General features: G+C 42.2%; 1 protein-coding gene across 1 annotated transcript in view; it reads right to left on the bottom strand.

Annotated features, from left to right (window-relative positions):
• Nucleotides 1–26,348, bottom strand: part of SND1 (staphylococcal nuclease and tudor domain containing 1) — a 419,879-nt gene that overhangs the window by 212,815 nt on the left and 180,716 nt on the right. The window contains exon 12 of the mRNA XM_052638359.1: nt 21,734–21,834. Within this exon, the coding sequence (XP_052494319.1) occupies nt 21,734–21,834 (101 nt within the window). The remainder of the gene's footprint in view (nt 1–21,733; nt 21,835–26,348) is intronic.

The raw sequence follows: 26,348 nt of genomic DNA, 5'->3' as shown, positions 1-26,348 counted from the left end.
AAATCTAAAATGGCTGTTTGTAGTGAATTAATAGCATAAAGACAGCATTTACGGAAAATTAATCCAGCTGTATTATGCAGGAAGAAATGGGAGAGCAGAAACTCTGCTGTTAGAAAAGGTGCCTCTAGAAGGCTATTGTTGTTTATATAGATCCAAGTTGTTGATTGCACGAAGCAGAGCAACAGCAAGAGAAATAGGAAAGAACTGATAAGGGAATTTTACTAAATCATCACCTAATCACTAAACTGCTTTCTCCCAAAACTCCACGGGTCACCAAGGCAGGATCAAACACTGTTAATTTCAGCTCTTGGTGGGAACTAAAGCTATGGATGGCTGGTCCCTGACTTTAAGGCTTCCCAGTCCAGAACGGCTGTACCACTTCTTAAAAAAAAAACTCAGTGAACCACTGAATCTGAATGACCTTGCCAATTTAAAGCACATCTGTTACCAACTACATCCTGTATGAGTGGTGATCACCTCTGCTTAATAAGCTATACAGGTGACTCTGGGATACAGATGAGCATGAAAGCGAGTTTTAAAATCAGCATTAGTGTTAAACATGTTGGTGTTGAAATGAGACTAGGACATAACAAATGGAAACAAGAAGCAGGTACGTGGTTAAGTCGGGGGTAGGAACAAGCAATGAGAAATAAAAAGTGGATAACCATTAGCACAGAGAGGATAGATGAAGCTATGAATTAACAAAACACCCAAGAGAAATCATTTACAGACAGAAAATAGCAGGATCAAGGCAACTCTTGGACAAGATGAAGCCAGAGGGCTTAATTAAAGCTTGTTTGTTTTAAGTGTTATATCAAGGCAAGATGGGGCATTTACAGTACTTGGGATGTCATCTCTGAAGTTCAATTATGAAGACTGATGATCAGTAATGTTTTTGATAATCTGTATGGCATCTTTTCTCTCAAGAAATATGATATAGTAATGCTTTGAGAAACATTTACTTAACCTACTTCCAATATTGATCTTCCCAAATTAACTGCATGGAAAGAAATCATTTCAAGTTCTTTACATTATAGAAAGGAGCAAAGAGGTCTGGCGAAGAATATGTAAACTAGAGAAAAATACAAGAACTCAGCACATGTGCAGAGGGACACACCAATGCAATCACCAGTAGCGTTTCTCTCTCAATGGAATTCCTGCCTGTCTGCTGATCTGGGTGCAAGCTAATTTCCCCCACGGTGAAAACTGCTGTGGAGAGGCAGAACTCTCCACCATCTGTTACTGAGAATTAGCATAATGATGGATTATCTAATCCCTTACATTTAACAGACAGACGTGGTGCTCTTACAACGCCAGTTTCGTTCACATCCTCATTCATGTGGCCTATCCCCACCCCTTATATAAAAATTGATCCTCCCACCCTGCTGGTGATGAAGCTGGTCCGGATTTTACTCCCAATCTTGCCTAAGAGTCCAGGTGCTTTGCCATGAGAAGCTGTGCTAACCCATTTTATTCAGGAGTGAGAATGCAGCTGTTATTCCAGATGCAGCTAAAAAAGAAAGAAAAATTGTCACTAGGAGACCAGCAAAACGACTCATGCGGGCAGTGCCTTCCTTCATAAATGAGACCCGGTTGAGAACTTCAACCAAGACAAAGCCAAGGTTAGGTCAGCGCTGATCTGGTGAGAGTGACAGATGGAAGAAAAAGAAACCAAGAAATTAAGCGGGCAGCACAGTAAAAGACGGCCCCTCTCCAGGTTCAGGTGTGCCAAAGAGCAAGACTCAGGAAGCATTAAAGAATGAGAATCGGACTTCCAGAAAAAACAAGGACATGCTTATAGGATCAAATACCTCGGAGAGAACATTCAGCGAGGAGTGGATGGACAGCTGCCCGGGGCACCCAAGGCAGGGAGAGAACTGTACTGTCATGGTGACCAGCAAAGACAGAAGTGAAATTTAAGAGACTGTACAGAAAACAATTTTCAAATACAGCCACTTCCGCATAATCTGAGTCTTGGTAAAAGTCAAGAGAAAACATTTCAAGAAAACGTACTTGCACTTAACGTGATACCAGGGCTGCTTTTGATGGGGAATGGGGGGGCAGGTGGAGGATTGTGCGTCTTCATCAAGTTTCTGGATATGACTGAAATTGTTTATCTATAATTTATTAAATCCAGAAGTATTGTTTTGGTTAAAACCCTACTTTTTACCCCCTCAATACTCTGCACAAAGGTATTTAATATTACAACATACACTATCATTACAGACAATTCTGAGCTAGTTCTCTCTCATCGTACCCATCTCCCTTTTTCAACATGCTCTATGCCTTCAGAAATTCTTCCCGCATTTTCATAATATTCAGATGTCTGCGTTTACTAGTTGTTCTAGAAGTATCTGTTCATATCTCCATAGCATAGGGGATGCAAACTCAAGGTCTGTCTGTATGATTAAAGTTGCACTGGGACACAGCCACGCCCAATTGTCTGCATATTGTCTGGCTGCCCTAGGATTACCAAGGCAGGGTTGAATAGTTTCCATGCAGTGCACATAGCTATCAAAGCTGAAATATTAGTATCTAGTCCTTTACAGGAAAAAAAAAATCTGTCTCTCTCGCCTCATAGCACTGCTTTTAAAGTGACCTTTAAGAGGGTAATTCCTGTGACACTCGGCTCTCACAGTTAGGGGGTCATATTCACTGTAATAATTGCTTCATTCATGTTAAAAAAAATTACTGGTTCCTTTATTAATAATGCTGCCATGTGACCTTCATGCCGTTGTAGCTGGCTAACTAATGTGCTCCAAATAAACTGAGGGAGCAGTGTGCAATAATACAAGAGCCTCTGTGAAGACTTCAAGTATAAGGTAACATCCTCTCTCCTGAGCAGCAATTTGCGGGGAGAAGAAAAGAACCTGGCATCAACTCTTGGTATTCAGCCTGCCCACAAGATTCTACCATAAATAAACTAGCCCGTCTCTTCCAAAGAGCATTCCCGACACTTCCATCAAGAGTGAGGAGAGCCACCACCAGGGGCACCTGTACTTTCAACAGCAGCAGGAGGTGGGGAGAGGCGCCGTGGAGACCTGGGCTTGCTCTGCAAGGTCACTTTACGAAGCTTTTGTGAGGAGTAAGTAAATGACAACACTGAGGCTCTGCCTGCACACGGCGAGCTCCGCACCTGCTGGGGATCACTCTGGTTGCTGTTACCTTCAACAGTGGCCTGGTTCTGCCACTCCTCCTGAACTCAGACATCTTGCTTATAAAACGAGGGAGGTGCACTAGATAGCCTTTTGTGTTTGTTTGGGCTGTGGCATATGGGATCCTAGTTCCCTGACCAGGGATCGCACCTGTGACTCCTGCAGTGGAAGCACAGAGTTTTAACTACTGGACCATCAGGGAATTTCCGTACTAGACAGTCTTGAACTGCAAAATTCTGGGGCTTTACTAGAAGAAAAAAAAAGGACCAATGTTAAGGTTACATGTACCTTATCATGTTAAGGTACATGATGGTTTCCTTAAAGAAATCCTGAAAAGGTGAGCCTTACTTCTCAAATCCAGAGGCCTGTCTGGTGGATGAAGCCACCAATACAGGCTCCTGCTCCAAACCCGGCTGTCCTGAAAGGAGGTCACCCTGGGCTGATAGAGATGTGCTCACCTCGTGGGCAGCGGCGCGTGGCCTGGGAGTGCGCCCACCCAGCTGCAGCCTCTCCATCACACGCATCCGCTGCAGTGGCAAGATTCATGGCTCCCGCAACGGGCCAGTGTTATCCAATATGCATGAAATCTAAGTTTTCATCATTTCCACTGGTCAAAGGCCAGCGAGTGTTAAATCCCAGAATACCAGGATTAATGAAGGAGTCATTAAAAACTCAGCATTAAATCACTTCTGTAGCCAATGCCGAGAGTGATGTCTGTAATACATTACAAGGCTGATTAGAAAGAAACAAGTTCCAATTTAGAAATGAATTATCAGATTTTAAAAAAAAACTGGTTGGAGAGCTATCCCAGCAATTTTGTTATTACAGGGGAGACAGAGGGGGTGACATATAAGTTATGTCATGAATGGGAAATCATCACCTCCTGAAATCACATGGAACAAAAATCAGGAGTGAATAAAATCCTCAAGACTTAAACAAGAGGGAGAAGAGATTCCAGATACCCTGGGCAGATTTCACCTCTTTAATTGTGTTAGTTTTTCTTGGGAGGCTGTGGGCTGCGATGCTGCTATTGCTTTGTGCCCTGGAAACAAGTTTACTCTACAGAAGCTTTAGGAAAATCCCAGTCTGCTGAGGGCTTCCCAGGTGGCTTAGTGCTAAAGAATCCACCTGCCAATACAGGAGACTTAGGTCCAATCCCGGGGTTGGGAAGATCCCTGGAGGAGGAAATGGAGACCTGTATTCTTGCCTGAAAAATCCTGCGGACAGAGGAGTTCGGTGGGCTGCAATCCATGGAGCTGCAAAGAGTCACACAGGACTGAAGCGGCTTAGTACACATGATTTCATTTTCCAGACTGCTTTCAGTCCCACCGTCCCAGACTCTAGGCAAAGTGAACCCATTCTTCAGCTCCTGCTTTTTGAAGCTGCCATAAAAAAGTATACCTTCCAGAAAAAGATTACTCAGCTATGAAAATGGAAGTTAAACTGTGCAGAGGGCTGGCTAGGGAGAGGAAGGGAGATGAGCGCTGACCTTAATGAATGCTCTAATCCACAATGAACACTGTCTTACTGCTGAACATTACCAATGTCAAAAAGGAAGCCCTTAGCTACAGCTGTAAGGGTCTAAAGAGGAAAAACAGAATGCGCACAGTACAAACTACATACCCCAATTTTCCTGAGTTTCTGGTGGGAAAAACACAGCCTCCAGGGACTTCTATTTACTTTTTATGGATACTGGGACACTGCATTTATAAGAAAAACACACACCACCCAAGTTCTACTCAAGCTCAGGCTGAGATTCTCAGCCACACACTCTCAAACACAAAACAGTGCCAATTCAAACTATCCAACCCCTCAAAAACAAAGACACTGACTCTTTCCTCTCTGCCAACCAAACCAAATTTGGAAAACAAGTCTTCCAAGGTTAAGAACAGACTCAAACGTTTTTGTGTTATAAGCAGGGGGCAATATTCAAAATATTTAACATTACAGTACAGGCTAGTTTGTTATACAAGTGAATACTAGCTGAGTACAAGCCCAGTTTATAAATAGTAAGGCGTGAAGGAAAACAGTCAGGGTCTTAAGTGGGGTTACATCTAGAAGGGCAACAACAGAAACAGCAAATCACTTGAGGATATTAGTTTGGATTAAACGCAGCCAAATAATTATGCCTCAGTCATCTAAATACACATTATTAATTTCAGATATGTCAGTCTACAGCCCAAAATAGAACACAGTCAACTCTACTTTCTTTTGTTCCCCAAAGTATTTAAAAGACACAGTTTTGGTTAGGTATCAACAATATTACCACCAACAAAAGATACTAACACCTTTTACTGCTTAAGGGAGAAAATTTTAAAACAAAACAACAGCCACCAAGCAGACAAAACTCTCTGAATTGGATAATTAGAGAAAGATGTAAAAGGAGTATTAGAAGTCTCATCACCTCACAATATTGTATATTGTTCCCACGGTAAACAATTTAAGGTCATGTCAGCTGCGGTCAAGAATCTGCCTGCAATACAGAAGCCGTAGGAGACCCAGGTTTGATCCCTGGGTAGGGAAGATTCCCTGGAGGAGCAAACAGCAACCCACTCTAGTATTCTTGCCTGGAAAATTCCAAGGACAGAGGAGCCTGGCGGGCTACAGTCCATAGGGTCACGAAAGAGACAAACACAACTGAGTGACGAACCACCACAGCAGCCAGTAGTAATGAAAGCACTCAGTCAGTCAGTAGTAATCACTAGGAGTTAGCTGTCTGAGTCCGCAAATCCAGACTTCCAAGTAAACCCAGCGTTTATGATCCAGAGGCTGAGCAGGGAGGGCTACACAAGAAGACAAATTCACACCAAGACTTAAAGCCAAGACTTTAACACTGCCTGTTAAACTTCTGTTAGGAACCCGAGGACAAGTTTATAGGAATTTTGCATTACTAAGAAGAGGTACATGAAGGAGGCATAATATTTGCAATACTGCTTATGCCACTTTCTCCTTCAGAAAAGGCAAGATTAGGGCCTTAGGAAAAGAGAGTGAATGACTTGTCAAGGTCACTCAATAAGCTGGAGGCAGAGCTAGAAATAACCATCATCCCCTTCGACCCAGCGTTACTCTGCCATTCTGCACTTTTTTGAAGCAGAGCTGGTAAAAGAGAAATTAATGGAGGGAAAAGGCTGAGCTTAGGGAGTGAAAGTGAACTGAGAAAACACACACTTGTGACGTCATTTTTATTCTTCCTATTACTTGTATCTACAACTTAGCTGAGAGTAGAGGAGAATGCTGGTTTTGGAAACTTCTATTTCCTCTGGTCTTCCTTTCCTAGAGCTTATTAACACTGGTGGCACCTTCGAATCACCATTCAGGATACCCATTCCAGGCCAAGAAAACCAGCATCTCTAGGGGTAAAAATCACTATTTTTAAGATAATAAATATCAGGACCTGGTTTTTAAAATATAGGATACCATTATTTGTTAAGAGTCCCAAGTGATTCAATCATGCAGTTGTGTGAAAAAACAGCCCAGACAACTAATAGAGTCTTCTTTTCAAGAATTCAAGACCCCAAGGAGGATGGAATTCAGCTTAAGGCCCCCAGATTCATAAAGCGTCATGTGTCAAAGGTCCTGGCATTTCGCAAAGATACAGAATCTAAGAACTGTAGGGAGAGAGCAGACCAAACTCTGGAACTGGTTCAGGAACGGCAAAGGCATTCCTATTGGCTCTATTTAGGTCGCAGGAAGACAAGGAATGGGCTGTGGGAGCACCCTGGGAGAATATTCCTCGCGTCTGTCCCTTTAGGGCAGAGCTGCCAGTCACTGCGCTGCATTTTCTAGGCAGCTGTGATGACAAGAGCCCCCCCTCCAACATGTAGGCACCACTTGAGGAGGGGGAGTTCTCTGCTTCTCAGGGGAATAAGGGACAAATAAGCAAACGCGCGGCCATTATGACAAAACCAGGCCTACGTATCCAGTTTATTATTAGCCTGACATTAAACACCACTTAAAAACAAAACAAAACCACCCGCCCACACAAACATGCACCCAAGACAGAAAATTACATAATGGCATGGGAATGATCAGCTCCGACAGCGTGAGGAGAACCAGCCAAATCGCAAGGTCCGGTAAAGACCAAAATGGCAATGGGGAAAGCCTTTTTCAAATCCTCTGTAGTTTTTGCTTTTTTTTTGTTGCATTTGCTGATATATATTGAAAATGCTCTGTTTAGAGAAGGTGTTCAAAATAATAACCTAGGTTCTGGAGGGCTGTCGGTCTGCTACAAGAAAAACCTAGCCACTGGAAGAATAACTATCTTCTTCTAGATAATTTAGAAGAAAAACTGTTCTGGCACAGGTGGCTTCTCACGGTGGAGGCTCAAGGGAAGTTCTTTCATATGGGTCAGGAAGGAAAAATGGGCCGAGTAAGAACTCTACTAACGGCTCCGTTATGGTTTATGGCCCATAACCCAGCCAGCTGGCACCACACGAACAGGCAAGTCCTGTTTTGTTCCCCGGAATCCATTAGCAACTGGACCAAGCCCAACGTCAGTGTAGACAAGGTCTAGAATGTGGGAGCAGCTTTCGACTTTCACTGCAAAAACAAAGTATACAATTGCAGTGGGTAACGGCTCTAGAAATGAGTTTCTATCCCTGCAACCAAGTCTAAACAAAAATGATTTCAGGTGGTCAATGTTTTCCTAAGGATTAGAAGACAAACTGTTTTTTAACTTAAGGATTCTTCATTTTAATAGAAGCAACAAATGAACCCAGCAACACAATTGGGGTTTCAAGGTTTCCTTTTCTTCTCTCCCCTTGGGGGGAACATGGGATTATTTTGGTTCCCAACTTTGAAATACAGTAAACCATTCCGGAGCCCCTGTGATCAAGCCTCACTTAAATGGTCTGATTGCTCTGCAGCCACAGGCCATGCTAAGTGACACACAACAGAACACAGTTTCAAAGACAGGTTTCTGAGAAAGTGGTGACAAACGTTTGAGTGATTTCCATAGGTGCTTCCTACTTTAAAGAAAAAGAAAGGCGATTCTGTAGTCAGTGTCAAGGTGGTTTTGTTTTGGGAGGAGGCGAGATGGGCTAAGAACAATAATATAATTAATTCCCCTTGTTAATGACCTGATACATGATTGGTTTACAAATCACGATTTTAACACAATAGAAGCTCACATTAAGGCAATAGTTAGCTGAATCACAGCTGTTATGTAAATAGATATATCAGAAAGCCAAAAGGCTCGATGGAAAACCGAGGAAACTTGATGAAAGGCGTCTCAAATTTCCTTTGGCCCTTATGAAGCTCATGCCATTAAATGTCTCCAAATTCTACCACGCGTGCTGACCTCCAAGGTCCAGGTATTTGTTAAATCCCTCCATGTTCGACTTGTTGTGAACACAATGATGGCACAAAACTTACAAAAGGCATCACAGCAGAGATGTGGATCCCTAAAAGATCTACAAAGGGAACTTCCCTGGAGATCCAGAGGTTAGGACTCCCCACGTTCTCTGCTCAGGGCCCAGGTTCAATCCCTGGTAGGGAACTAAGATTCTGCAGCTCTCCCCCAACCCCGGTGCAATACACAGAATCTTACTTTCAGTACGATTTTCAATGTAGGGATACAGAATAGCAGGATCTCTTAAAACACTTAGTCAATAGCCCTCTGCCTTTAAAACAACTCATATAGACAGATAGGAAGCAAACAGGTAACTAAATAAGTATATGAAGCAACTAAACCCAGGGAGTCCGCTTGTTAGCAACACCTCTTGGTTTGAAAGATTATTCAATAAATTGCTTTTACTAAGGAATATATATTGTTCTTACTCAATGGTAAGTGCATGTTAAACTCCCTGAAGCATTAAAAATTACTCATGAATATATTCTACTTTTACAGTAGTACTTAGGTGAACATATTTACATTCACTGCTTAGAGGAAAAATGATATGATTTAGTGGCAATTGAAAAAATGAAAAAAAGAGGTCTAAAACCAAAGCATCTGCCACGGAACAATAAAAACAAACTAGTACAGGGGACATCCCTGGTGGTTCAGTGGTTAAGACTCATCACTCTCAGCGCAGCAGGGGCAAGGGTTCAATCCCTGGTCGGGGAGCTAGGGTCCTGCGTGCAGAGCAGCACAGCCAAAACAACAGACAGACTAGGATAACAGCATCTAATCATAATCCCATGGGTGATTTGTTGTTAAGCCTCTGAGCATGCAGCACATACTAGGCATTCTCTCGATCTTATTCAAGTCCATCTGTGAGGTAGCAACATTATCAAGTGGGTGGGCTTGGCCAGGGGCAGGAGGGGGAACTGTGAAGAGGATGGAACATAAGAGCAGTCAATGAAAATCCTTTAGGAAAGGAAAAAGTTGAGTCAAACAGATGGCCAGAGACGTAGGAGAGGTGACAGAGGGGACGAAAGAGACCACTAGGTCTGAAATTAGGCCAATGACCAGTTTGGAGTCCAGACTTAGGACCCATGGACGTATTCGATTGTTCTGGCTTAGTCACTGTGCTAAACGTATTAAATGCATTGATACATTTAATGTCACAACAGCCCTAAGAGTGTAGTATTATTGTATAGAACTCACACAAGAAAAAACTATGGCCCAAGACTGCACAGCTATCGAGGCATAGAGCCGAGTTTTTTTTTTAATTAATTAATTTATTTTAATTGGAGGCTAATTACTTTACAATATTGTAGTGGGTTCTGCCATACATTGACATGAATCAGCCATGCATAGAACCGAGTTTAAATCTCAATTGTGTTTACCTCCAAAGCCCACTTTAAAAAAATAGCTACAGAATCTTCAGATCCAGCAACAACTAGCCTTCATCCAACAAAATGCCAAATGGTCAAAGTTTTCCTGTTTGAAATTATTACATCCTTAAAAAATAACCTGCACTCAAAAGGCACACCCTTCAAACAAGGCTTATGTTAGCACGATTACATAATGAGTGATTCTTTCATATTTTTTAAACTTTTGAAAATGCTACTTCAATTTTTATTACTTTAAAAAAGGCATTCAGTATGAACTGAAGCAAATCCCTGTTAAGCGGCATCACCAAGGAAGATAAAAATCCATTGCTACTTCGTTACCACTGTGTACTGTGCTGGCCACAGAACTGTATACAGAAAGGGGCTGAGAAATGGCATTAAAAGACACAATTTGTGCTTATTGGTAACCATGTCGAATGTCCCTTCTCCTCATCACATCAATTTCATTCTCCAAAGGAAGAGAGAAAGAATGCTTGAGGGGGGTTGAGAATGGCAGACTGAGAACTTAAGTCCACATGACATTCTTTACAAGGTCCTGCTGAAATGGCGCAAAAGACATACACACAAGAATAAGCCCTAATGGTGACGGAGAATGAGAACGCGAGTTAGCAGCACGTCAGAAAGTTTGCACAAATCCTGAAAGACAGAAAACAGATAGGGTCAGATGGGTGACAAACTGGGGGAGCCTCAAGGGCTTCCCTGGTGGCTCAGACGATAAAGAATCTGCCTGCAATGTGTGGGAGACCTGGGTTAGTCCCTGGGCTGAGAAGATCCCCTGGAGGTGAGGCAACCCACTCCAGGGTTCTTGCCTGGAGAAGCCCCGTGGACAGAGGAGCCTGGCGGACTACAGTTCACGGGTCTCAGAGTAGCACGCAACTGAGTAATTGAGCATAGCATATCAAGGGCTTTTACTGACAGATACGAAGTACACAGTGAGTAGGTTCTGGGCACATCATCCGAGCGATGGATCAAAACAGCGTTCCGGAGAGCAGGGCCGGCCAGGCCGCCTCTTCCCCACCCATCTCTACGATGCCCATGGAGGTGCTAGGACGAAGGTCCGTCTAGTCAAGGCTCTGGTTTTTCCTGTGGTCATGTACGGATGTTAGAGTTGGACTGTGAAGAAGGCTGAGTGCCGAAGAACTGATGCTTTTGAACTGTGGTGTTGGAGAAGACTCTTGAGAATCCCTTGGACTGCAAGGAGATCCAACCAGTCCATTCTAAAGGAGATCAGTCCTGGGTGTTCTTTGGAAGGAATGAAGCTAAAGCTGAAACTCCAGGACTTTGGCCACCTCATGCGAAGAGTTGACTCATTGGAAAAGACTCTGATGCTGGGAGGGCTTGGGGGCAGGAGGAGAAGGGGACGACCGAGGATGAGATGGCTGGATGGCATCACTGACTCGATGGACGTGAGTCTGAGTGAACTCTGGGAGTTGGTGATGGACAGGGAGGCCTGGCGTGCTGCGATTCATGGAGTCGCAGAGTCGGACACGACTGAGCGACTGAACTAACTAACTAAAAGAGAAATACCCTAACCAGCAAGCACTTGGCATTTTTTCCAGCACCTACTTGTTTGTGTGATCCTGATCAATTCATATACCACAAAAGCACCAAAACTCCTAAACCAACAGGGTTATAGGTGGTTCCCTTAAACGCTATGGAACTTTAAAGCCTAAGCACCAGCAGAAAAAAAAACCCTAATAAAAATGGCACACAATGGAAATCTCTACAGGCTGAGTAGTCTTGAACTCTGGGTCTCTGACACTACCTCTAGAGGAGGGACTATCAGGCTTTGTTTTCAACAGAGACCATTTTAAAAGTATAGTTGGTTTACAATGTTGTGCCATCAATAGAGACCACTTTATTCAAAACAAAGTCTGAGGCAGAGTGTAGCCTTCTTCAATGTGCTTGTGCTTAGTCCTGTCTGACTCTTTGCAACTCTGCAGACTGGATTCTGCCAGGCTCCTCTATTCATGAGGTTTCCTAGGCAAGAATATGGGGATGGGTTGCCACTTCCTTCCCCAGGGGATCTTCCTGACCTAGGGATCGAACCCATGTCTCCTGCTTTGGCAGGTGTATTCTCAAGCACTGAGCCACCTGGGAAGCCCAGTTTTCTTCATTAATCCACTGTTTGAATACTGGCAAAAGTGTCTTCACAGCTTTTCCGACCTCACTGACAGGCTGCTACTGAGCTAAAACAGTGAACAGAATAAAGGTTCTTGAAGCCACTAAAGCACTCATGACTTAAATTAAAGGAAGTTCCTACTGTAAACATCTCAACTTCACACTGAGATTTTTCTCAAGTCTTTATACCTTCTGAAGCTCTCCCTTAACATGTAAGAGTTTATCCCTTACCCTTTCAATATTTCAATGTATTTGGGAATGTCACTTACAAACCAACATGACTTCTGCTTTATATCCAATGTTTCCCCGAATTGTCAATGTCATACAAGATAATTCACTTCAAAGAAACATGTGTTCTAGTAGAACAGAGGGAAGGTGATTTAGACGGATTGTGTGGCCTGAAAGTAAAGCCGAGGTACAATATTTAGAGAGAGGTGGCTGAACACAGCATAGGCCTACCCTATCCCTGCTCCCCACCCCTCAACCTTCTAGGCCCGGAAAATACACTAAGGCTCCCTAAGAGCTGACGAAAGCCCCCAAGCTCTGACAGTTTCGGTGGGGTCTGCAATCTGCCTGCTCCCTCTGTGTTCCAGCTCCTCTTTCAGGCACCATATAGGGAAGGCTCCCTTTGGCCCTTTCTCCTCTCCTATGACTTCTTTATGACAGAGATGTCTGCGAGACACACTACTGCAGAGCAACAGCTGGGCCAGCTCCAACTGGGTCCTTCGTAAATATAGGTCAAGGTTCACACAATGCTGGAGGACTTACGAAAGAAAAAGAACAAAGCAAAGAACATTTAGTCATGGGGGAAAGCTGGAAGAGGTGTTTAATTTTTAAATAAGATTCTCAGAGAGAGAGAAAACATTATATTCACAGACTAAGAAGTGAAGTCGCTCAGTCATTTCCGACTCTTTGTGACCCTGAGGACTGTAGCCCGCCAGGCTCCTCTGTCCATGGGATTCTCCAGGCAAGAATACTGGGAGTGGATTGCCATTTCCTTCTCCAGGGGATCTTCCCCACCCAGGGATAGAACCCGGGTCTCCTGCATTGCAGGCAAATGCTTTATCCTCTGAGCTACCAGGGAAGGATGCTATTAAAATAGAATACTTAAAGAACAGAAAATTTAAATGTGAGTGCTGCAATTAAAAAGTAAAATGGCTGTGATTAAGAGACTACTATGTAAATTTCATGGCATACAAATCATTTCCATTTTAGAACAATGATATATTCCAGGTACTTGGTACACACCAGGCACTCTCGAAATACTGAGTCTATGAACTAACAAGTAAGTATATGAATGAGTGAGATGAATGAACAAGAGATGGTTACGAATGTAAAATCAATCAATATACATGGCTGGGTGACTAAGCAAGAGGCAAAAATGAAGACATCTTGAATAAAGAACAAAAATGCAAAGGAGGTTTTAAACATTTGGAAGAAAAGTTAGATATATGAAGCGTAAGATACAATGTAGCAAAAGAGAGAAAGAAAATAATTCAAGAAGTAACAACAACAACAAAAATTGTTTTGGTGTTCAGAGTGGAAAAGACAATTGAGTTCGAGGCAAAAAAAGACAGACATAGAAATATGTTGATAAAATTTCAGAAAACCAACTAATGGGAAACGGTAATAACAATTCCAAAGCCAGGGGGAAAGAAGTTACATTTAAAGAAAGAGAAATTGGATTTCTCAAAAACACTGTTGAAGCAACAGAGCACAATGCCTTCAAAGTTTTTAAGAAAACAATTTTCAAGCTACAATTTGATAATACTAACAAATATGAATGTATGCAAAAATATTTAGACATTTCATTCAGAAATTTGACCACCCAACACATGAGAAAAATCAAGTTTCTTCAACAAATGAAAGGAAAAAAAAACACAAGAAGAATGACTTGAGATACAGTGGCAACTGCATATAAAGAAATGTATATGAAGAAGGAAATACAGACACAGAATTAATGTATTGTGTGACAGTGTTACTGAGCAGATCTTTAACTAATTCAGCATTTCTCTTTGCATTTAAAGGCTGAGTTCCTTTTCTACAGGACTAATCACTCTGTGTCTTTTGTTCCAACAGTAACACTTACACAATTCTAACAGCTATGGAGATGGGAGACAGGTTTTAAATATTTATGATCAACTTACAAGCAAAGGTTAGAAGACAATTACGCTGAAAGAGGAGAGACTGGATAAGTGCTATGCTCTGTGCTTTGCTGCTCAGTCACGTCTGCCTCTTTGTGACCCTTTGTACTGTAGCCCACCAGGCTCCTCTGTCCACGGGACTTTTCAGGCAAGAATACTGGAGCAGGTTGCCCTTTCCTCCTCCAGGAGATCTGCCAACCCAGGAGCTGAACCCGTGTCTCCTGTATCTCCTACACTGAGTGTGGATCTTTTATCCACTGAGCCATCGGGGAAGCCCATCTTAATAAAACCTAAAAATCAAACCTCTTTAAAGAAGTGTAACCATTATAACTTCCTAACCTTTCAGAGTGAGCAGTACAGAGATACTATGTAAAGTTACTCAGAAACAGCAACTGAACGTTATGAAGTTTACCACTGGTGAAACCCAGGTGGCGCAGTGTTAAAGAATCTGCCTGCCAATGCAGGAGATGTAAGAGATGTGTTTTCGATTCCTGTGTAGCGAAGATCCCCTGGAGTTGGAAATGGCACCCTGCTCCAGTGCTCCTGCCTGGGGAACCCCATGGACAGAGGAGTCTGGCAGGCTACGGTCCAAAGGGTTGCAAAGAGACAACACACGACTAAGCACACCCACACAAAACAAATATAAGACAACTAGGGGTTAAAGGGTAGAGATTATAGTGCAAATACTAAACCAAAGTAAGAATAGCTTAAAACTGAAAATTTTACAATCTAGTAGTGTTAATTTATAGAGGTATAAGGATTTATAGGTTTTAAGGATAACCATCCACAAAAGTGAGAAGCAGACTCTGTTAGGAAGTTAGCATTGGGTCCTTTCTCTGCCAGGTGAGGCAGGAATAAGACAAGCAGGTCTTCAGGAGCATGGAGAGAGAGGGGAGTCATAACCAACTGTCAGACTCGCAGAGGCCCATCGGCGCCGAATGAGTCAGGAACGGTGATGTGACGGGAAAAAGGGCAAAGCGCCTCCAACGGGGAGTTGCTTGAGCATTTCATTTTGTCTACTGACAGGTTCAGTTATCGACTCAACTAAAAATACAGATATAAGAGGGATTATCTTTCATTTTAACCTGTTTCTGAGTGGTAAATTCGCTAAAAGTCCCAGGCAAGACCTGAATAGAGAAGAGCCCTTTCAGGTATTGTTTATATAAAGTCACTTGTGTTTCTTAAAGTCAAATCCAGCCAAGCAAGATTCTAGGGGGCAGCAAAGTCAGTGAATATCCTTAAGGACTCTTGTTGTCTCACCCACCAGAGGCAAGAAGGTTCCCTAGAATGAAGTGTAGCCAGGAAGACTTAGAAGAGGGAAACACTCATGGCTATATTCCCAGTGCCTGACACACAGTAGGTGCTCAGCAAATATTTGATGAATAACTGATAAATTTACTGTTCACAGCAGACAGGAGCAGCAACTCCTCTCTTGCCTGGGACCAGACCCTCGCTGAGCTATTTTTAGGGCCCACAGAAATGGACAGCATTCCTCCTTTTTCCAAACAGGGCCTTTAACTCATGATTTTGACACCTTTATCCATCTCTCTAAGTACTCCAGAATGTTCCTCCCTGAGGATAAGCTCCTCTTATTTGGAGAAAAGCCTCATTTTCTCCCATGGTATACTTTGGAAACTCCATGGTATACTTTGTGAAACAAATGAGGGAGTTTCCTAAAGATCCACTCAGGAAATACTGTCACCCAGTACTTGATATTCTACAACTGATGCTGGGGGGGAAAAAAGTGAAAGAACACACATTGCTCGGCAAAGGATTTGGCTGATTTATAAGAGCCAAGTGCTCCATTATGTAAAGCTTAACTGAACCTCCTTATAGTGATGAGGGTAATACAATAATCTGAAAGCATCAGGGCTTTAAAGCAAAAAAGAAAGAAGAAAAGGCTCAGCAGCATGATAGTCCCACATATAGACGGCTACAAAATGTAAGATCCAACTAAAATTGCAGTGTTCTCCTGACTCCCACCTGAACCCTTTGCAAAAACCAAGTTCCTTCTTATGGTGCTTTTTGGGGCCGTTCTCTTAAAATGATGCAGGAGACACATGAAATTATTTAACTATTCTTTCCAAAGTATTCTAAGCCAAATGACACAGACGCTTCCAGTGTCTTCAGGATGGTGAACAGGCGTAATCCCACTACTTCACATGGCAGAAGTAGCACAGTTATATAAATCAAGCAGCCTGTGAGGTTGAGAAAACAATCTAAGGTGCTCTTTTGAGAAGTGAAGGTTGGTTAAGTGTTTATGATTTAGGTGTTAGGGGGTTCAGGGGGAGGAGAAGAGGAATGTTTCTTCTGATGTCTTCTTTCTCCTTCAAAGCAGGAAAAGATTGGAGTAGGGGAATCCACTAAAGTAGATGAACTGTAAGCAATAAATCTGTGCAGAGAAGAGGTGGCTACAACCCAGATCCTATCTCCTGGCTGAGACACCGACTTTACCACTATGTCGGTTATTGAAAGAATACCTCTTCAGGATGCCGTGGGCCACCTGGTGAGGAAGAACACTAGGACAGAAATTGATTTCAGCTATGTTTAGCTAAGAAAACATTAGTATGTTTTAAGACACACCAATATATTAAACTAGCTCAGACATTAGTATGTTTTAAGATTTGACTAGACAGCGAAAGCCTTACAGCTACAGAACTCAAGCCTGAAAAACTAAGGGTGGTATGACACTGCTTCCTACTATGGCCGAGAAAAACTGAACTAAGATTAGAAAAGAACTATTCTAGAAGGAGAAGATCTTAACCTCATGCTCAGTGACTAACAGAACAGCTGAGGAAGTATGCCTGCAAGCTGGAACCAAAATGGAAAAAAGCAAAAGAAGTTGGATTCCTTGTAAGTAACGGTCTGATTTAAATAAACATAATAAAGGCAAACTATGTATGAAGAAGTCAAAGAGCCACAAAGGAAGTTCATAAAGATGGCTTCACATCTACTACATGACAGTCATTACGAAAGAGGTAACTAAGACGTCCCACAGCATCTCTGGTAGTAAGGACTCCACACGGCATTAAGCTGGACAGTAGTGCCTTTGCAGGGAGCAAAGCTCTGCAGTCAAGAGCAGAGGTTACAACAATGTTTTAAAAATCACTGTTATAAAACTCAAATCACCTCTCCAGAAACTGACCTTGTGCAGAAAATAGGCATTTCCCAACTGCTCTTATTCCACACTTCTATCTCTGCCATCTTTCACTTCTCCAAAATGGAAAAATGTTTACTGTCTATTATTGTGAAATATTTTAACATAATGAGAAGCAATGGGGCAATACCTCGGTGACACTGTACCTACTGGATACATGACAATTTTCCATGGATGGTGGATGGGGTGGTGGTAGTAATTATGAGTGTATAGGTGTGAAGGTAGTAATTATGAGTGTGTAGGTGTGAAGCTGGATCCCAAGTTAGTTTTTTAGGTGCCCCTTTAAAAATGTGAACAAAAAATTTTTTACTTTTTTTTTTGAAAACGTGATGTGTAAGAAGACATGGTCAATCAGCTAATAGATACTATGAATCTGCCAAATTGGAGCTCAAAGTAATTGTGAGTCCAGCACAAGTAAAGGTCACCCCACAAAACTTGCTCTTCATGAAGGCTCTGGCAATAACGGAAGAATGAGATTTTAATCACTGAAGCTAATTACATAGAAGACTAAATCACAAGAAGAGTTATTTAAGTGTCTTAAATACAATAAAAAGTAATTAACAGGAAGCGCCATCTTGACAGCTTCCTGTCACAGTCCAGGCCTAAAAGGATCAGCTAATTCCCAACGTGGGAGCCAGAGAATGAGAAACAACTCAAAGTTTGATCTTTTAATTTTTTATTTAAACTGCTTTGATTAAAAGGTAACAACTCTCACCAACTTGAGTGAAGTTAATCAAGAAAAAACAAGTAATCTATTAGAGGAACGATGAACCTCATTTTCATTCGTTCCCTAGACGGCAAGAGAGAGGGCGTTGAAGACTGTTTCACGAGAGGGGCCTCCCAAAGGCCATGCAACTCGATGCCGCCCCACACAGCAAAAGAAAGCATGGGAGGACTGACAGAACCCTACTGAAGACAGGGCCAGCTCACACACTTGGGCATGTGAAATCCACTGAAAAATATCTCCTTTGAAATAACCCTCAAAGAGGCCATCTCATCTGCCTCTTCTTTCTCCTTCCCTGGAATGAGCAGTTTGAGAAAAGCTCCTGGAGAATCAGAGATTCACAGCTGATCCCGTGACTAAAGGGAAAGCCTCTAGACACTACAAAGGCCCATATGAAGGGGTATGAGCCTACAGGTAATGACAGACATAGCGCTGATCTTTTCTTAATTCTACCGCATCTCTAAACGTTGAATAAAGTCTAAAGCCTGTCACAAGAGACGTGGTACATTCCTAGACAAGCTCTCCCAGCAACCTTTGCTTAACTGACCCGCACATTCTCAACCTCCTCAAAACCCACAGGCTGACACCAGTTAGTAACTGAGGACTGCTCAAACACACCTGTGCACTTCTGTCCCTGGATTTATACTGGTCATTTTTATTATGTATTTCACTGAATATTGACATATGAGTACAAAAAGAACGAGCCTTTATAAAAACAAGCCATTGCGAAAGGTTTAGTAAGAGGCATGGCTTTTAAATGGCCACAAAATGTGCAAAAATTAGAGCAGGAAAAGCGTAACAGAAGAGGGAGATGTGAATCACATGGATCTAGGGCTCCGTAAGGAGTATTGTAAAGTCGACATTCCATAGAAGATGTTATTTAATCCACCAGGATATCGTACATCAAAGATCTGGAGATGTAAGTACATTTTTATGTTAAAAATGGAATTAAAACATTTGGGATAAAAAGAATAAATCCTCTGCTCTAGACAATGTTTTCAAATAACTATTAAAATCAGGAAGCATCTGATATAATTCTGAATCTAAGCTGAGTATTTGGATATTGGTATCATTCATATCTCAACTTTCCTACAGTAGTATTGGAATGATTTAAGCAGAGGAAGTTGAGGGAAAAATGAAAACAAAAGGCCACAGGAAAATAAAGAAAAGCCTTGAGGAAGACCCAAACATCAGAAGCATGCTATCAGATACATTTTCTAGAGGCACCCTATCTTTGGCATGGGCTTCCCTGGTAGCTCAGAGGGTAATGAATCTGCCTGCAATGTGGGAGACCTGGGTTCGATTTCCGGGTTGGGCAGATCCCCTGGAGGAGCGCATGGCAACCCACTCCGGTATTCTTGCCTGGAGAATCCCCACGGACAGAAGAGCCTGGTGGGCTACGGTCCACGGGTTCGCCAGAGTCGGAAACGACTGAGCGACTAAGCACAGCACATTTTTGGCACAGACTTTCCAATAACCAAATAAACAGGGAAAACTACTGGATCGGATACAAGTTTTTTAATGTGTATATTTAGCAGATTAAAGCCAACTTGTAGCTCAGAAGAAACAGCTGTCCCAGGTTATGAGACATCTAAACACTCCCTATTTTATTTCATAAAGGACACTGCAATACAGTAAACAAATAACTCACAAATTTATTGAACGCCTATGAACTGCTGAACACTGAGACTACAGCAGGGAATAAAACAGATGATAATCTCTATCTTCAGGGAGCTCACTATCTAGTGAAATTAGGTCTTAATGGTATCAGGCTATCCTCACATTTCTCCCAATTACTGCCCAGGAATTTACTCAAGACAGTCTAGTTAAGTAGAAACAAATCCATGAGCAAACTCAGTATATTTAACTCATTATGTTAAAAATGGAATTCAAACATTTGGGATAAAAACATAAATCCTCTGTTCTAGCCAATGTTATCAAAAAAACTATTAAAATCAGGAGACTTTCAATATAATTTTAAAATCTAAGTTGAGTATTCGGATATTGGCATTATTCATACCTCAACTTTCCTACAGTAGTATTCGGAATGCCCTGGATAGCAGGGCACCCCAGGTACCCTGCCAGGCTGGTCTAATTCGAGGTAAGGACTTTGGTAAATCAAATACCATCTTAGGACAACAGGGAGAGAGAAAGGTCAAGGTTAACTCCCTACAAGAACACTTTCAGAATATCTAATTTTAAGCAGCATAAATTTTGACAATATACCTCAGTGGTAACCAAAAAAAAATCCCTCCACTCTAATGGGCCATTAGATAAGCATGAAGAGAAACCATCTGCCAAAAAGATGTGCATTTTGACAGCAGTGGTGTTGTCTTTACCAGAGGTAGATAGAAGGAGCAATTACTGGAGAGGACTCCTTGTCTGTGGCAGCAAAAATCTTAAATTTGTCTAGGGGAACACTCACTTTCCGGCTCTCCACAGGAGGAAAGCATGTCCTGAGCTCCTAAGAACTGGTGACAAATTGGTAATAATCATTGCTGCAAATTAGACAGATAGAAGAATGAGCAAAATGTTTCCCAGTTTTCCCCGTTCTGAAAACATTATCTAATTTCTCAAGAACCTGCTTCTAAAAATAACCCAACGCCTGTGAAGGTGTTAAGATAATGACATCAAAATCCTATATTCAGTTCCTCTTGGCAAAAGTGAAGCCCCTGATTGCTGTGTGAACATCAACAACATTGATAGGTATAGGAGTCGTAACAGCACCTAAAAATACTTATTTCTAAAAGCGACAACAGGAAGCGGGGGGCAGGGCGGGGGGAGAGAGGCAGGCCGGCAGTGTGGTGTTTGGAGCGAGGACGGGAGAAGCTCCTGTGTGGTAGGAGACCTTCTGGAAAGCACATTAGCTACCATATCCTTCCTGTCAGAGACAGGCTATAGCTTAGAGAAAGGTGTTTCTCCCAATGGGCTCCATTGTACTCGCAGTAAGACAATCCCTGTTTTAATGAGAAACCTATTCTTTTCTTCCCTTCCACCATGCCCCCTTTTAAAACAAAAGCAAAATACCAGTTTGGGAACAAACACCATTTAAGACTGTTAAATAGAGAAGGAGACAATTAGCATGCGGGTATATTTTACTTAGAGTAAGAATTGCTACCGGGGACTGACTGACTGTTTTAATATTTACTGTGGAAGCATGGCCCAGCGGGCTTCCTCCTGCCCCCATCAGATACCTCCTTGGAAGGCTGCTCATCAACCAAGCTCCCAAGAGACTCTGGAACGTAACCAGGGTACAGCCGGTGGGACACAAGATGAAGACCCTGTCATCTACTGATTACATACGTCTATTCAAAGAAAATGTCCAATTAACCTCTCTTCTTTTTCTGAACTACAATTAAACTTCCTAAACTAATACACAATCTTTCTAATTTTGCATAGTACCTAAGGGCCTGATTGACACTCAATAAATGGCATTATTAATAGTAATAATGAATGCTACATAGTGCCAAGGACACAGAGCCCAATAAATCTTAAATAATGACAATAATGAAAATATATGATTAACTAATGAGCAATTATGAAGTACGCTGCAAATAAAGTGCTACACAGGCATATAACAATCACAAGCCACTGTGTTAAGAGTGACACAAAGCAAATCGGGGTGAAAGGGAGGAGAGACATGAATGAGAAGAGAACTCCCAGCCATGGCCAAGTTGCTACCAGCCAGAACACTCACATTCCTCCAATGGTGACGGTGGCACAGGTACGCTCTGAAAAGGCGGGCACCGTATCTGTGGCTGGGCTGGCTGGTCTAATGTAGTCCACAGTCACATTGACCTGAAAATAAGAAATCAAGGTAATTAAGGTTGAGGATTTGCAACACAGCTCACTAGCAGCCCCGTGTGCTGGCTGTAAAAGCTCACTCATGGTATGACTTTGTGGGTCTAAGATTTTTAAAAAACAACTGCAAGCTGAACCACACACTGGGAGAAAACACCTCCAAAAGCCATCTTGGATAAAGGACTATAGTATCCAAAATATAGGAAGAACTCTTAAACCTCCACGGTAAGAAAGTCAAAATCCCAATGTTGTAATGGGTAAAAGACTTGGATATCTTATCAAAGAAGACATACAGATGATAAGCATATGAAAATACGCCCCACATGTGTAATTGGGGAAATGCAAACTAAGACAACTATTAACACGTCGATTAGAATAGCCAAAATTCAAAACATTGACAACAGATGGAGGTGAGGGTATAGAACAAATGGAATTCTCGTTCACCATTACTGGGAATACAAAACAGTGCAGCCACTCTGAGCAATGGTTTTGTATAGAACAAACTTTTACCATATGTTCTACCAGTTAAAAACTTAGGTCCACACAAAAATTTGCACTTGGATGTTTCTGGCAGCTTTATACATAAATGCCCAAACTTGAAAGCAACCAATATGTTCTTCAGTAAGTGAGTAAAGAAACTGTGGTTCATGAACACAACTGAATACTATTCAGCACTTAAAAAGAATGAGCTGTCAAGCCATGAAGAGACATGGAGCAATCTGAAATACACACTGCTAAGAGAAAAATGCCCATCGAACAGCTATCTACTGTATGATTCCAACTGTGACGTTGTGGAAAATGCAAAAATGTGGGAGACAGTAAAAAGATCAGTGATTGCCAGGGGTTAGGATGAGACAGGATGAACAGATGTGGGGGCAGGATTTTGACAGCAGTGAAGCTATTCTGGATTATACTGTAATGATGGATACATGTCATTACACATTTGTCAAAATCTGTACAATGCAGAACACCAAGAGTGAACCCGAGTAAATGATGGACTATGGATGATGGTGAGTCCAGGCAGGCTCACCAGTTGTAACCAATATACCACTCTGGAGGGGGACTACTGATAACATAGGAGGAAGTACATGGCCGGGGCCAGTGGGGGTGGGTGGGGGGTGGGTGGGGCGCATGGAAATTCTCTTTATTTCTGCTCAATTCTACTTTGAGTCTAAAAGATGCTGTAGAACCTAAAAGAGGACTGATGTCAAGAGAGAAGGACAAATGGCTGAACCTTTAAGGTCCTACATAAACTTCAGTTGACAGAGAAGAAATCTGGAATATTCTTGGAGGATTCCTAGACATTTTGGTAAAGTAGCTCTCTAACCTTTTCAGACTGCTTTGAAAATCTGTTTAAAAATATGAAAATGCCTCAACAGAATAACTACATGTAGTTTCAGTCTGCCATAGTTCTCAAGGCCCAAGTTAAGAACTATCAAGAAGAATCCAAACGCCACAGCTGGCGACACTGAATACCAATAGGGGTGGACTTCGGAAATTTGGGAGGTGAGGCGGGAGGAGGATGGACTGGAGCAGAAGAACCTTTAATACTGGGCTAATCCTAGTATATACAAAACATAGGGACACAAACACATCGAGCAGTGCTTTTTCTTTATGAAACCTTTCAAGATGACCATGTTTGTGTGTCAAAACAAAGTGGCGTGCTGTGTCCATCAGGAAACATACAGAGCCTGCATTACAGCCTTAAGGCATATACTTGACTTTGGTCATGGCCAAGCTTATATACCTGTACTGAGAAGTCAAGCACCCTGAGGCCATCCTCACAGTCTGAAAGTCCAGAATCACCTTTCCTAAAAACCACTTTGGTTCTCACTGAGCTACTTGAAGACAGTGCGATGTATGAGCATCAACCACACTGCTGGTGAGCACCACCAAAATCCCTTCAAACTGCCTGCTCCTCAAAAATCCATTTTAAAAATGAATATGGAAATTTTCAGAAGAACAGCTGCCTCCAAATTCTGTCAGATCACTCACTCTACCTAATCACGTTTTAAAAGCAACAAGAAGCCCTATCAGTGAGAAAGCCAATTAAGGGCTGAAGGCAAGGCAAATCTTTCTCATGAGAAGTACTGTCATAATACAACAACTCAGAAGAAATCATAAAGAGGACTCCTTAGGTCAGATGTCCACACTGACATTACTGCTCAGCCTTATCACTTTGTCCAAGCTAAGGAGATGGATAAATGTGAGGAATGTGAACAGACAGGGAGTCGGGGTGGGGGCAAGGCTGAAAAACTACCATCGCCAACAAAGAGGTTTTCGGAGTTGCCCCACATGCAGCTGATCAGAGTTGTTAGAGCCCAGAGGGCAAGGAATGGGCGGTCTACACACACAGAAACACAGCTGACTCCAATCTCTGGGAGGGAAAGAGTCCTCTGCATGCTATTTATTCTGACCAACCCCTCTGGCAACTCTCCTCTGGCAAGGGCGGATAACTAACCTCTGGGAGAAGGAAAAGGCTGGGATACCTGTTGAAGTTATGGCAAAAATCACACAGGAAATTAGCACTGAACAGGAGCTAAACCTCAAGAGCACCCACTCAGGAGTACATGAAGTAACTCAGGGCCCAGTAGGGCACTAACAGTGGGTATGGTCCAATTTGGGGCATTCAGGGGGCAAGTCAAAAAGTATGTAGAGATGTTCACCTATTTTTGTGTTTTCACCCAATCCATCGAGTAACAAGCTCAAGTCCTCAGTTTCACTACCAGGGGGAAAAAATAATTCATCCTGCTTAAAAATAAACTCAGTGAATCTCAAGGTTACCTTGCATCTGCCAATGACAGGCCTCCTCCTCAGGAGATGGCAGTGGGCAGCAGCTCATCAGCCCAAGCACATGGCACACAGTAACATCAGCTCTCTCCCAGAAATCATGCTAATTCACCAGGAAGGTTATGTGAGTAGCGGTGGCGATGGCTGTGGTGAGGGGTGTATTGGCAATGAACAGCTCCACATCTCATCTTCCAGGCCAAAGGCATGCTATCCCCAAACTGTCTTCAAAGGAAATCAATGGAAAGACCCCACTCTCCCAAATCTTTCATCTTCAATCACCAAAAGAACTAGTAACTACATTCTACATTCACTTGCCAATTAATTTTTTCCTCTATCTAGAGAAAGAACTGAAAGGCAGAGATTAAAGAGCTCATTGGGGGAGGTAACATTATTAAAGAAAATCTCAAATACAAATGAGGCCCTGAGAATAGCCCACAGCCAAGACGCACACCTGCAGACAGCTATGACAAACCAAGAATTAAAGTCAACGTGTAATTAGCATTTATGTCCCTCTCCTGGGGAGTCTGAGCTCTGCTCTCCTGCCTTGGAGTTTCTCATCTCCAGATACTCATCCCTGACTTGTCAATCACTTGATAAAGAGCAGCTTCAATTAAACAATGGCAGATCTTAGCAAAGTCTTCATCTGAATAATAACAACCTGAATTTTGTGCTTGTGGGTGGTTACATATGGGATGGCATGAGTTGAAAAGAAGTATTGGGTTAATGCAAACGTTTCCCTCATTTTTCCAGCAAAGATGCTCCTGGAACGTTGGGTATATGCAAGCATTTACATGTACGGACACAAGGGGAGGGCCTGGCCCTCTATACAGCAAGGACCACAAGGAGTCCACAGCTCCCCGCTGATGCCACCTGTCATTCTCTTATGAATGAGTCATACATCATCTCTCCGGGCCTCACTTTTCTCAGGCAATTCACTTGGTAAATGAGAGCACTAGACGAGAACTTCAGAGAGTCACTGAACTTGAGAATCCTAGAAGACAATTTAGCCATCACTGTGTGCTATATAGCATCACAGGGTTTATATAGTAGGAGTATATATACTGAATAATTTTTTGATGAATGGATACATGTAATCAGGAACCCTTCCAGACATAAAATTCTGAAGGACACTTAATGAGATGGTTAGGACCACATGGTCAAGCTGTTGACCATTCTGTTCTATATACTAAAGCATGAAGGAGGGAAGAAATATTTTGAAATTGAGATAAAGCTTTAAATTAAGAAAAGTGTAATTCTGCATATTACTTTTTTTTTTTTTTTTCAAAGAAGCTCTCAGAGAAAAAGAAAGGGTAGCAGGCAATCTGATTCCTCCATGGTCCATTGTGGAATTCTCCTTGAAAACAATTTCAAAGACCCTTCAGAGAACTAAGATAAGAACTTAAAACCAAATTTGTATCCCAATCTCATATAAAGTCTGGAAACAGCTTAGTATTAACAGAAGACACTCAGGTAACACCTAAGGAATTCAATCTATGGATACTCTTCATGAAACTAATCATTCACTAGATGATGAGCAGGTATCTTCATACTTCAATACTGTCAAACCACCAAAGAACTCCGCAGACTTTATGATGCTGATGATAATCGAAGATCTGTGCATAAGAGATACCTAACATTTCCAGGCCAAAGCCTGAATCTGGGCTGTTACATGAGGCTATTACTATATAATTCCATCCACTATTCCACATGGCCAATCATAA

Source organism: Budorcas taxicolor, chromosome 4, assembly GCF_023091745.1.
Source record: "Budorcas taxicolor isolate Tak-1 chromosome 4, Takin1.1, whole genome shotgun sequence".
In the NCBI taxonomy this organism is placed as follows: domain Eukaryota; kingdom Metazoa; phylum Chordata; class Mammalia; order Artiodactyla; family Bovidae; genus Budorcas; species Budorcas taxicolor.
Note: the sequence above shows the minus strand (reverse complement) of the source record. Positions and strands in the feature narration are given on the sequence as shown.